The sequence below is a fragment of the Castor canadensis genome, chromosome 6 (genome assembly GCF_047511655.1).
Source record: "Castor canadensis chromosome 6, mCasCan1.hap1v2, whole genome shotgun sequence".
NCBI lineage: Eukaryota > Metazoa > Chordata > Mammalia > Rodentia > Castoridae > Castor > Castor canadensis.
In genome coordinates, this window is record NC_133391.1 from 80,148,182 (window position 1) to 80,161,671 (window position 13,490).

At 44.9% G+C, this 13,490-nt stretch overlaps 1 protein-coding gene across 4 annotated transcripts in view; it reads left to right on the top strand.

Moving 5' to 3' along the window:
• The window catches only part of Sil1 (SIL1 nucleotide exchange factor), a 269,870-nt gene that overhangs the window by 240,669 nt on the left and 15,711 nt on the right, over positions 1-13,490 (top strand). For all 4 annotated transcript variants that reach the window (XR_012449050.1, XR_012449049.1, XR_012449048.1 and 1 more), the window contains 2 exons: positions 10,649-10,745; positions 11,167-11,331. Coding sequence is in view for 1 of the 4 variants with exons in the window: in XM_074076917.1 (XP_073933018.1) it covers positions 10,649-10,745; positions 11,167-11,331 (262 nt within the window). In the remaining 3 variants the exon portion in view is untranslated. The remainder of the gene's footprint in view (positions 1-10,648; positions 10,746-11,166; positions 11,332-13,490) is intronic.

Here is a 13,490-nt window from a genome sequence, read left to right on the forward strand (position 1 = left end):
TTGTGCATGCTAGGCAAACACTTAACCACTGAGCTACATCCCCAGGCCCAGGCTGATCTTGAACTTGATTGAAATCTTTCTGCTGTAGCCTTTCCAGTGTTGAGATTAACGGGCCTGTGCCACCATGCCTGGTTTATTATCACCCACAATAATCTTGTGAAATGTTATTATTAATCCCTGTTTTACAAATGCACAAACTAAGGCTCAGGGAGGTTTATGAACTTAACTTATTCACACAGCTTAAAAACACTAGAGCTGGGACTTAGATCCAGGTCTCTCTTACTCTAGAACAGTGCCTCTTTACCAGTTTACCTGATGAATTTGGACTTTTTTGGTGAAAAAAAGCAGTCTAGCTTATTGTCTGTTAACCCATGAATAGACCATCTGGGCCAGGCAAGGTGACTAAAGCCTGATTGGGAGGATTGTGGTTTGAGGTCAGCTCAAGCAAAAAGTTCATGAGATCCATTCTCAATCAATGACTGGCCACACCTGTCATTTCAGCTACTCAGGAAACACAAATAGGAGAATCATAGTCCAGGCTGACTTGGGATAAAGTGAGACTCTGTCTCAAAAATAACTAATACAAAAAAGGCTGGCAGAATGGCTCAAGTGGTAGAGTGCCTGCCTAGCAAGCATGAGGCCCTGAGTTCAACCTTTAGTGGAGCCAAAAAAAACCACAAGCAACCAACTCTGAGCTAGGATCATTGTCAGCTTTTACCCTTTCTTCATCAAGAAAGGAAAGGTACAGATGCAAACTGGTGTAGTGCTTGGGTATCTGAGCAGTTGGAAATTTTCTCTACAGAAAACAAGGTTCTCATAATCTCTTGACTTGCTTAATTTTTTAACTTACTTTTCTGACAGTTTTATCTCTCAAAAGGTTAAGGAAGCAATAAAGAAAAAAGCCTCATTGAAACCATATTCTGAGCAAAAAGAAAGATTTGATTGGTAAAGTGAACATTTGGGAAACCTTAGCAGAAAGTGATCATGTTTGGAGAAACCAAGGGGAATGTGAAGATCTCTTACTCTGAGTTTTGGGGAAAGCAGATTTGAGAACATCCAAAAAAATGTAGATATGATGTCTGAACAAGAGCTTTGAAAAGAAGGATGACTCATAGTCTGAAAAATGAAATGTCCTTAATAGTCACGAGTGATTACTGCAGGAACAAGAAAGGAATCACCTAAAAAAGACCCACAGGCTACATAGGGACCAGTTATAGATTTTATTTAAGAGAAAAAAGGGTCCTGGACTCAAGAACAAATAGAAAGGAAAGGAAAAAAAAAAACTTCTGAAAATACTGTTGGGAATACCAGATGGGTGAGACCTGGGAGGCACCAGAACAGCAAAAGGGGCTGGGCAGCTGATGTTCAGAACAAGAGGAATGACATGGAAGGCTTTAGGCTACCTGATTCAGTCGGATGATGTCATGTAGCTGGTAACCTCACTTCTTGCCTCTGCCTTTTCTTTCAAGGAGAATGTATTTCTGCTGGAAAGAATAAAAGAAATGTGGTTAAGAGGAACTTGAGACCAAGAGGGAGGGAAAGGTGTGATGAGCCACTGACTTCTCCAAATTAGGGTCTGAAAAGTCAAATGCCAAATGAATATGTAAGAACATTATCATAAGACCTCTGTGTGTGTATGTGTGTGTGCACATGTGACTCTTTATAGTATTATGGGAATTAAGAGGGGTGCAAGGAGTCAAGATGGGCAACTGTTTTGACTTTTTAAATAATAGCACGTTTTTAAAGATATGCTTTATGAGTGTTTCTAAATAGAAGATCTGATCACTTGGAGCTGGCACAGACACTGTAAAAAAAAAATCGTAGACTAGTTTAATGCTTGAGTCCCTTTCTTCCTCCCTTCCTTCCTTCCTCCCTCCCTTTCTTCCTTCCTTTCTTCCTTCCTTCCTTGATTGAAAAGCAGATCAGTATTCATAAAAAACTACTTGATAAATTACTAAAAATGAAAACACCCATGTAACTACCACCCAGGTCCAGAAACAGCATTATCAGTATCCCAGGAGACTTCCTCATGCTCCTTGACACTTGCTATTTCCTTTTTCAGAGAGATTTGCCAGACTGGGAGATTAGGCCAATGGTAGAGCCACAGAGGAAGTCTGCATTTCAGGAAAACATTTGACAGAATCTCATGATGATCTAATAGCAGTTAGAGAAAGGATGGTAGAGATGCAGCATTAGGCAACTTGAACAATCAGACCTAATGAATGTTCATTTGTAAATAGTTAAACGTCAACAGGAACATCACTGTATTGATGTGCCAAAGAACTCATGTCAGACCCTGTCCTGTCCAGCTTGCATTTTGGTTCTTACTTAAATATATAGCAACAGATGACACAGACAAGATGGGTAACCCACATGTTAGATACATGACATAATGAGAATCTAAAAAGAATATTACAGGCTATAGTGAAGGAACCACATAGCAAAATGATGTTTTAAATTTTGTTATTAAAATTTTAATTTTGTAAGTAAGATTATAAAAATAACTTATTTAATAATATATATTCATTGTTTTTCTGTGTCACCATTGAACATCCCCATTTCATATCATTTCAACATTTTTGTTTGAAAGTGCTAAATTAAAATAAGGGCACATCTATATAACTTGTATAAAGAAATTTAATGATCAAGAACCAGTGTCAAATCAGATAGAACTGACTTCATATCGTAGTTCTTTGTCTCTAATTAATGCAGGTTCTTGATCAAAGTTTAATGTCCTCATTTTATTTTATTTTTTAAATGTTTTATTAGTATATTATAGTTATACAGGGAGCTTTGTTGTGACATTTCCACATTACATATATTGTACCCCACTTTGGTCATCCCCTCCATCATTCTCCTTCTTCCCCCACTCCTATCCTTAAAATGACCTCAACAGATTTCAATGTTCCATATTTATACATCATTCATAGAAAGTACCTCAACCATATTCACTCTCCTTTACCCTTTTCATTTACCCTCTGCCTCCCAGTAATGCCCTCCCTTTAACACGACTGTTTTGCATTCCTGTCCTTCATTGTTTCAGTGTCTGTTCATTGCTCAGTGGGGATTTGCCTTGTCATTTTGCCTGTAACAATATTGTACTTTAATCAGTCAACCCCCCTCTATTATTCTTCCTTACCTACCCTTTTGCCCCTGCCCAGTATTGTTCATCAGTTTTCAGTGCATTTCATTGTATCTTATTCCCACATAGATGTGATCTGTTTCAATTTTACTCATTCTATCATTCTCTTTTCTACCATTCCTCCTCTGTTAATCTCTAGTAGCAGTCCCACTTTTGGAAACATAATTCTGCTTTTGTATTTGAATCTATCTTTCACATATAAGAGAAACATGCAACCTTTTTCTTCCTTAAAATTATAAAAATTAACTTATTTAACAATTATAATATATATTCATTTTTTAAAAAATTCTCACCATCCAGAAATAAACATGTGGTATCATACTACTTACACCATTTGTAGCTTGATTTTTGCTTACTAATACTTAATAGTAAGAATATATATGAAACCCTGAATTTAAGTTCGGGACCATATTGGGGAGCCCCAGGTCCATCAGAGGTTGTGTGAACAGCTTCTAGGGATTTGACCTAGCCAGTCCAAAGTCAGTTTTGTGATACTACTGCCAAAAACCTACAGATGGCCTCACATGAGAGGCAGGTGGCCCTGGAATAGAGGTGACTGGGTCCACTGGACTCTGGAGGAGTTGGATAGTCCAAAGCCTTGCAGGTAGGTTTGGGTACCATGCCTGCAGGGATTTGACAGTACATGGAGCAGTATCCCAATACATTGTCTGGAAAGTCAGGGTTGTAATACTCTAAGAATGAGTCCAAGATCTTGTGATTCCAGATAAGAAAGGAGCTTTCTCTGGGCATATGGTATTCTTGAACTTGAGAAGGGCTGACCTGTTGTGTCAGAGTTAGGCACTCTCCACTTTGAAAGGGCAGACTTGGAACCAGTGTGTATAAGTGTCACGAAAGCAGATTTCATGTTGGTATCAGAGTATTTTCTAGCAATTGGAAGTGGGTAAAATTAGCATAAGTCTCTCTTGTTTGATGATGATCTCTATTGCTCTAGTCTTCAAGTACTGAGCAGCCAGTGTCAGTCCACTGTACCAAATCAAAGATTAGACATTGGGTCTAGCTATTCCAAATTCTGCTTCTCAGAACATCATCATGTGGAGCGCTTATTTCAAACAGCAGGCTATTGGAGCCACATTCTTCTGAGATTGTGATTAAGTATACACAGGGTAGGGTTTAGAATCTGTATTTTCAGAAAGTGCCCCAATAGAAATTATTATTAGAGTAATCATTGATTTCCTTGTCTGGTGCACAAAAAGTGCAGTATCTCTAATAAGAAAATCTTGTGGCAGAAAGTGAGGAAATGCTCGCAGAAAATGAGGAAAACATGAGAAAGACACAGCCAGTATGAAAAGGCACTGGTGATTAATTCAAGGATAATTTGAACATTGCAACAATCATAAACATGGATTATATTCCATAGATTAAATAAGAATCCATGAATCCATACTGATATGAATGAATGCAGAAGGAAGATCTGTTATTTCAAGTACAGTGCCAAAAAATAAAGATATAGAGGCATTGGTAGAGTTTGGATGTCATCATTTGATAAATAACTTAGTAGTAATTAGGCAAGAATTATCAGTGAATGCCAAAACTAGTGGATGAAAGTTTGATGAGGAACAGCATCTCCATGCAAAATATTTATTCATTTCAAAGGGATAGTTTCATTATAGTGAAGAAATCTTGCAGTTACCCCTATAACCATGTATTCGAAGTGAACATGACTACTTATGGGGCTGATTGACATCATATGTCCCTTGATATGATGTACTGAGAAAGGAACAACATTGTTTTTTTTGGTATTCCTGTCAAAACACATAACCTGAATGTAGTCATGAGAACACATCAGACAAATCAAACTGAGGGACATTGTGCAAGTGGCTTACATTGTTAAATGCCAATGTCATGCAAGACAAGACAGGATCAGGAAGGAAGAGTTTCAGATGAAAGGAAATTAAATAGGCATGTACTACTTGCATTGTAAAATTATTTTTTTGAAAAAGATATTATTGGGACTATTGGCAAAATCTGAATATCTATAACTTACTTTGTTTTTTTTTTCTTTCATTTTTCTTTTATTTTTCATATGTGCATACAAGGCTTGGTTCATTTCTCCCCCCTGCCCCCACCCCCCTCCCTTACCACCCACTCCGTCCCCTCCCTCTCCCCACCCCAATACCCAGCAGAAACTATTTTGCCCTTATTTCTAATTTTGTTGTAGAGAGAGTATAAGCAATAATAGGAAGGAACAAGGGTTTTTGCTGGTTGAGATAAGGATAGCTATACAGGGCATTGACTCACATTGATTTCCTGTGCGTGGGTGTTACCTTCTAGGTTAATTCTTTTTGATCTAACCTTTTCTCTAGTACCTGTTCCCCTTTTCCTATTGGCCTCAGTTGCTTTAAGGTATCTGCTTTTGTTTCTCTGCGTTAAGGGCAACAAATGCTAGCTAGTTTTTTAGGTGTCTTACCTATCCTCACCCCTTCCTTGTGTGCTCTCACTTTTATCATGTGCTCATAGTCCAATCCCCTTGTTGTGTTTGCCCTTGATCTAATGTCCACATATGAGGGAGAACATACGATTTTTGGTCTTTTGGGCCAGGCTAACCTCACTCAGAATGATGTTCTCCAATTCTATCCATTTACCAGCAAATGATAACATTTCGTTCTTCTTCATGGCTGCATAAAATTCCATTGTGTATAGATACCACATTTTCTTAATCCATTCGTCATATAACTTACTTTGTTAATGTTACTTTCCTGATCTGGTGATTGTACTATGCTTATGTTCTTAGGAATTACAAAGTGATCTGTTTAGGGGTAAAAGGGGATCATACCTGCAGCCTACTCTCAAATGTTTTAGACAAGTTCTGTGTAAATATTTACAGAAAGAAGAGTTGGGGGTGTAGGTCAGTGGTAGAGAATTTGCCTAGCATGTTTGAGGCCCTTGGTTTGATCCCCAGCACTGAGAGAGGGAGAGGAGAAGGAAGGAGAAATTGAAGAGAAGGAATGTTTGCCCCACTTAGAAATACTGTGAAGCTTCATGAGAGAGCACATCCCCCTGGTGTGTGTCCAGTGGCCCATGGACATGTGTGAAGTCCAGGCTCAGTCTGGGAATCTGGCAGGTGTGAGCTTAGCTTGCAGTAGGGTTTCACCCAAGCATTTCCCTAGTGCATGTCATAACTTGTCAATGCCTGCCTTATTTCCCATCCCAAATCTCTGCAAAAGCAGCTTTTCTCCTTTTCCACTGATTCACACTCCCTTTTCAGTCCTTATTCTGACTTATCCCTGAGCAGAGTTTCTATGCACACTGTGCACATGCTGCACTAGCCCTGTGTCCTGTGCAGTGGCACAGAATCCCATAGTCAAAAAGACCTACATTTTAGTCTTGCTGTCTTGAAATGCCTAGTAATCTTTGAACAAGGAGCCCCACATTTTCATAGTGTTCTTGAACCTGAAAATTATGCAACTAGTCCTGAGTGACCAAGATGGAGAAAGACAGATCCTGGCCCTGTGTCAGGCAATATTCTCATGTGCCTCTGGCCCAGCGTGGCTACTCTCTTTAGGTCAGTTCCCTCTCCTCTGCTACCCAGAGTTAGTTAGCTAACTGCTTAGCTTAGTGTGCTAAAATATGGCCTCTGACCCTTGGAAGATTGCCCATATTGCTGTCACCCTGACCTAATCTGTTTGGTTTCTTGAAAATGCAATCACTTCCATTTCTGTGATCCACGCCCCCACCCATCCCCCTCAAGATTTACAGAGTAGCAGCTGTTGCCTCCCTCTGCACTCAGACAGCTGACTCGCCTGCTGATTGTGAATGTCCCAGTAATCCGAGTGCTAATGGTATTTATTCAGTCCAGCCGGCTTAGCCCTGAACAAGGTTTATTCTCATTTATCCCATCGGAGATGAGCTTCATCCTCAATATCCTTCTGTTAACTTGGAGTACACCAGCACCACTGATGTCACTGAGAAGCAGGTCAGGCTTCTTTCTTTTTAACTCATTCAAATCTCCAACACCCGCCTTCTGGCCACCAGGACTGGCCTTCTCCAGGCATGGCCTAAAGCTCTGATCCAAGGCCCATGGCTGGAGAGGAATGGGGCTGGCATATATGTGCTCGAGGCCTCTGTGTTCTCAAGGATATGGTCAGGCCTCTTTGTGTACTAAATCCCCTATAAGTAGTCTTTTGGCCATAACATATTGGCTAGCTTTTTTGGTATTCATTAAACCATTCTTTAGCACAAGCTTGTCTGTACTCTGCCTCACTGGTGAGGAAATACTCAAGGGACTTGCCCAGGGTCATTAGCCATTGTTCATAGGATTCCCTCTGAGGGTTCTCCAGGTCCTGGACTTTGTATATCCTTAGACCTCACTCTGAGCAGTTTTAGACATCTCTAAAGCACACAGATGTAAGCATCAAGGGCCCAAGGGTTATGAGCTGCCTGGTAGAGAGGGCCTATTTCTGGGAGCAGTGTGGTGTCTGCCTAGGGGAGACTGTGCCAAAAGCCCCCAACTCTGCTGTCCTTGCCTGGATGGACTGAGGGCTATCTGGAAACTCAGGCCTGTGTTTTCCACCCTCCCTCTGCTCTTTCCTCAACTGCTGTACTGTGTAGCACTAAAAGCCTATTTTAGATGTTTTATGGAACCCCTGAGGTCATGAGAGTCCTGGGATAGGGCCCAGAGTTAATGTGGGCACCGTATTTAAGCTGAGTAAGTGAAAAGGTCAGGCTGGTGCAGGCCCAGGCTGCCAGTGCTGTGTTCCGCCACAGGCCCAGTTTTAGCCTACGTCTGGTTGTACCCACTCGGTCCCTTTAGCACTCTGCAGCAGGTGAGAAGTGGATTTATTTCTATGTGGGTGGTTTTAGCAATTTATGAGAAGTCCTCAGGCTCTGTCTTTTTCTCTTTGGTTTTCATTCCCTATCTTTGAAATCCATTATCTTCTACTCTAAATGGGCTTCCCTTCTTGGGAAGGCAGGGAGTCTGTGTGAGAGAGGGCAGCCTGAAGTTGGCATGGCTGCGGGTAGCTCCTGGCTCATGCTGGCCTACCTTTACAAGAAGAGCACTTCTCTTTGTTCTGGTTCTGAGCTCTGGTTGCCCTGCCATGATGGATTTTGATTTTCCTTGACAGTACTGGGGTTCGAACTCAAGACCTTGTGCTTGCTAGGTGGAGATGCTACCTCTTGAGCAATGCTGCCAATCCTTTTGTTTTGCATTTATTTATTTATTCATTCATTTATTTGGTGGTACTGGGGTTTGAACTCAGGGCTTCATGTTTGCTAAGGAGGTGCTCTGCCACTCTACCAGCCCTTTTTTGTGTAGAATATTTAAGAGATAAGGTCTCTCGAACTATTTTACCAGGCTGGCTTCCAACTTCCTGAGTGGCTAGGGTTATAGGCATGAACCATCAGCACCTGGCTGCTTTTAGTTATTTTTGAATAGGGTCTTGCTTTTATACCTGCCTCAGCTGGCCTAGACTCTTCCTTGTAATGACTGATGTGCACCACCACACCCAGTCTTTTATTGGTTGAGATGGGATCTTGCTAACTGTTTGCCTGAGCTGGCCTCGAATAGCAATTCTCCCAGTCTCTGCCTCCTAAGTAGCTAAGATTGTAGGTGTGAGCCACTGCACCCAGCCTGCTTGCTGTCTTGGGAGGGCCTTGGCTTCACTGCTCCAAGGGTTTGTGGGGATGGGATCCCTCGGAGGTGCTCTCTGAGGCTGATGTGTTGTCAGACCTCACAGCCCCCTTCTTTGGGAGGCAGCATTTGACATTTGTGTGAATTTCTTAGCATGGTTGTCTTCACTCCTTAGACCCTGCCTGTCATGGGTGAGTGTTCCTCAGGCATATGATGGCAGAGACAGCCCTAATTAGCTCACACATGGATGAAGCAGCTGCCTTTCTCAGGTTGTGGGGAGCAGGGGCAGTGGAGAGGCTCTACTCCAATGCTGTCTGCCTGTCTGAAGAGGAGCTGTCAGCTTCCCATCCCCTGGGACTCTAGCCCTCTACCCCCTTTTGCAGGCTGCTTTTCAGGCACACAGGTGGAATTGTTGTGGGATGGGTCAGTGCTCACTATGCATCCTTTCTGGTAAGAGGATGCCGAGGTCTCAGAAGGATGAAGGAACCTCGGTTTTACAGCAGGAAAACTTGGGTCCCACATGCTAGGTCTGCTTTCAGCCTTGAATCTGGTTCCTGGTAGGAACAGAAGGAAGAGGTCATCTTTGGAAAATACTCAGCCCCTTATCACTCCAGTCAGCCAGCTTTGGGGAACCCCTGCTGCATGCTGGGCCTTTCCTGAGGGCAGGTGTGCTGCACCATCTCTCTTGTTATCTTCCTCCCCACTTTTTCTGAGCTTTGAACCAGGGTCCTACTCCCTTCCATTTTTTCTTTGTTCCCTTATGCCCTGCTGCCCTTGTCCAGGATGTTGGGAGGCTACCTCGTTAGGAAGATTGGGGGTTTCAAGGAACAGGTATTTGGCGGTCTTGTGGTACTGTGAAGGTAAGATAGGCCTGCCCTTTCTATTCTCTGGGGCCTTACCAGTGAGCTGCTGTGGTGGTGGTGGGATGGGAAGCCTTGATCTTGCTTGAGAACCTGACCATACAGGTATTTGTGCCTGGCATATGCTCCCTAATCTTTAATGAGATCTTAGAAAGCAAGGAGTCAGCAAAAGGGTGTCTTTCTGGGATTCCCAGCTGTGTCTTCTTGCCTAACAGCAAGCTCCCTCCTTTCATCCTGGGGAGGGGAACTGGGTCAGAAATTTGTTTCCCTGGCATCACTGTTTCTCCATCTGGAATGGGTGAAGGAGCCCCAGAGGTGATGCTAGGTTTTGAGTGTTTCATGTGGTATTGGCATATTCATGGTTGTGTACATGTGTTTATCCATTCAGTCCCTATTGGGCAGGCTCTATGTACTGAGCATAGAGAACCTGGAGAAGAGCAGGTCAGAAGCTGCTTTCATAGAGCCTAGAATGGAGGTGCTGGATGGTCCTATGGGAGGATCTGCTTTGGCACTCATGCTCCCTGGATCTGGTGTTTCACACCATATTACTCCTACACAGGTGTTTCACCTGTTGTCTGTGCTGACGAAGAAGAGGAAGGGGCCCCAGGCCTTCCTCTAGGAACTGCACACCTAGAGGGGATAGAGCTATTAGTTACTGTTCCCCAGTGGGTGGTATGCCTGGGATCCTGGGAGAAGTACCCAATACTGGCATAGCAGCATGGAGGAAGGAACACCGTAGTAGCACCTCTGAATGCTACATCTTTGTCAGAATGACCTTAAGGTGGTAGAAGTGATTTACCTTCCAGCTCATTCAGCCTACTGGCTGCTGGGGAGCAGCATGCTAGCATGGGACCTTTGGCCCTGTCTTCTGTACTGTAGGCCTGTACCTAGGTCAGCCCACACCTATTCATCTCTGTTTTGCCACCTGAGTTCTTGTTTGTCCAGGGCGGGAACCACCCTTCATGCTCTTGCTTCTCCCTGTGGATGGCTAGTGTGATGCCAGTGGATATCTGGGCCAGGCAGAGTGGTCATGCTTTCTTGTGCTTCTTCTGCTAGCAACCCAAAGGTCCAGGTGGAGGCTATTGAAGGGGGAGCCCTGCAGAAACTATTGGTCATTTTGGCCACAGAGCAGCCTCTCACTGTCAAGAAGAAGGTAAGTTTCTGCCCCTTCTTATTGCCCAACACCCAACACACCTTATGGGGCCTAAAGGGAAAAGTTCCCTTTCCACACATGCTATCCTTGGGGTCCTGATTGTCATTGCTTGGTGGCATGGGGAACAGGTCATGCTCAACTAAAGCAGATGGCAGTGTGTTGAGGTGCCTGGAGGCCTAGGTGCAGCTGCAATGGGTGACTTTTAGCGTTGAGCTTCCCTTTGCCCACCATTTGTTGCTTGATGATGTTGAAGGTACTATCCTAGGTTCTGGGGTTTATATATGGACCCAAGGGTCCTAGGAGGCCAAGAAGAATAGGGTCTGAGCTGGGTTAGTGGTACAACCCCAGCTGCCTTTTCTGGGCCTTAGGGCAGGTCCATCTCTGTGTGGCTGTTTATATGTGCCTAATCTGTGCCTCCCAGGTTCTGTTTGCACTGTGCTCCCTGCTGCGCCACTTCCCCTATGCCCAACAGCAGTTTCTGAAGCTGGGAGGGCTGCAGGTCCTCAGAAGCCTGGTGCAAGAGAAGAGCACAGAGGTGCTGGCTGTGCGTGTAATCACCCTGCTCTATGACCTGATAACTGAGAAGGTAAGTGCCTGGGCCTGCCCTGCCTTCCTCTCACTTTGTATTTGCCACTGGCCATTTGACGCAGGCCCCCACCCATATCTCTTCTTTTCATCTGGATGAATGGATGGATGGATGGATGGACGGACGGATGGACAGAGGAGACTTGCACATCAGGAAGGATTCCTATGAGACATGACACCTCAGCTGAAACTGAGGGCTGGTGAGGAATGGGGGGAGGTGCTGACTACGGACAGGACCAAGTGCAGAAGCAGGGGTCAGCATGACTGAAGGCACAGGGAAGGGGAGTGGTAAGGAACCAGTGGAATTTTGCTGCTGAGCCTGGGAGTCATCGTAGCAGCCAGAGACCAAGAAGCTTTTCTGGGAGGGTGCGGACTCTTAGGATTCTAGTGACCTGGAGATGCTTCCTCTGGGAGCTTTGGCTCTGGTCAAGGGTTCAAAATGGTTGCACTTGAGAGCCCAAGAAATCCCAGGCTTGCTACATGGGAGGAGCCTTGGTGCCCAACCCACTTGGGTCTTTGAAAGCCTGAGAAGAATCTTAATTAAGGTGGAGAGAGGAGACAGGTCTGGATTCTTAATTCAGCTGCTGCAGAGCCTTGGCAGGGTTCTCTCAGTTGCCTGTCTGTTGCTGCATGTTCTGGAGAATAGCCGACTGCTGATTGGTGAACCAGGGCCAGCAGCACTGGACTTGCTGCTGACCTTTGGAGACTGTGACCCCCACCTCCTCCCTGGCCTGCATTCTGCTCTGCTCCCCTGACTCCATCTTCTCTCCAGGCAGAGGGTTGGACTGTGTATCATTCTCTCTGTCAGGCACTGTCTCTCCCCTTTCTCATCTCTCTTTGCCTGTCTTCTCTCCCAGTCTGCTTCTGTCTCTCTCAGCTCAAGCTGCAGAAATCCAGATTCTCAGAACAGCAGGCAGCCATGTGGTGCTCAGAGCCAGTTACTAAGTCCTGAGCACAGTTGACATGGTGAGAGTCCAGCAGGCCCAGAAAAGAACATGTACATTGGCATTTCTTGGGAGAAACTGATGTCTTTCCTCTGGTGTCTGTCTTTGCTGCCCCAGAATGGCCCTGGGCAGCCTCAGCAAAGCTTTCCTGAGCCTTCTGGTCCCAGAAGCCTGTAGGGGTTTTGGGGTAGTGCTGTGGTCGGGGAGGGAGGGCCTGGTGTCTCTCTGCAAAGAGTATGGACACAGCCATTCTCCAGGGAGGAGGTCAGAGGAGAATTCTGGGCAGAGGACTTTAGCTGTCAAAGCTCAAAGCAATCCAGGCCTCTGTTCTTTTGGCTTCTAAGAAAGAACAAACTAGCCAAACTGGGGGTGGGTCCATAGCTGCATGAAGGTGACAGTATCAGCTTGCCTATAGGGGTACCACACACCTCAAGGCATTCAGGTAGTCAGATAGCAGCTGAGTGAAGGAATTCCTTTGGGAAGTATGGACCACCCATTCTGAGGTCGGCCACGCCCAAGGCTTCTCCTCTCTTCATTGGTCATTGCAGACCTCTATCAAGGAATAGAGCCCTGGCATCAGGGCTCCTACAGAGGTGGGTGCCTCCCTGGGTGGTACATGCATGGAGCTGACCCTGCCTGTGGCTTCTCCCACAAATGTTTGCTAGGTATTTTCACCTAGTGCTGAGCCAGGTATTGGGGAAATGGTCCACAGTCCCTGCCCTCCCAGCTTTTGCTAACGTATTCATCAGAGAATCTCCCAGCATGTCACATCAAAAAGCCTGTGGTCTAGGGAGTCAGGTGCAGTGGCACTCTGCTCTGAGGGGTCAGAAGAAGTCACTGGAATCAAAATTGTATAGGAAAGTGTCTGAAAGTGGGGCCTTTGGGGTAGTGTTGGCAGGTGGCAAGGAGAGTGTGAGGAGGACCAAACCAAGCCCAGGCAGGGGCAGAGCCACCAGAGCCTGTAAGTTCCAGGAAAAGGGTTTAGTTTTTATCAGAAATGCAAGTTGTGAAGGGCTTGATGCTAGCAGTGCTGGCTGCCATCCAAGGACAGGAGTGAGACAGAGCAGGAGCAGGAGGAGAGGACTGTAACCATCCAGCAAGGAGTAGGACACACAAAGCAGAAGCAGAGGGGGAGAGCTTGGATGTGTTTGGAATATGGAGCTGGAAGGACTGGTGGGTAGGGTAGAAAAGGACTATAGGGTACCTCTCAGCCTTT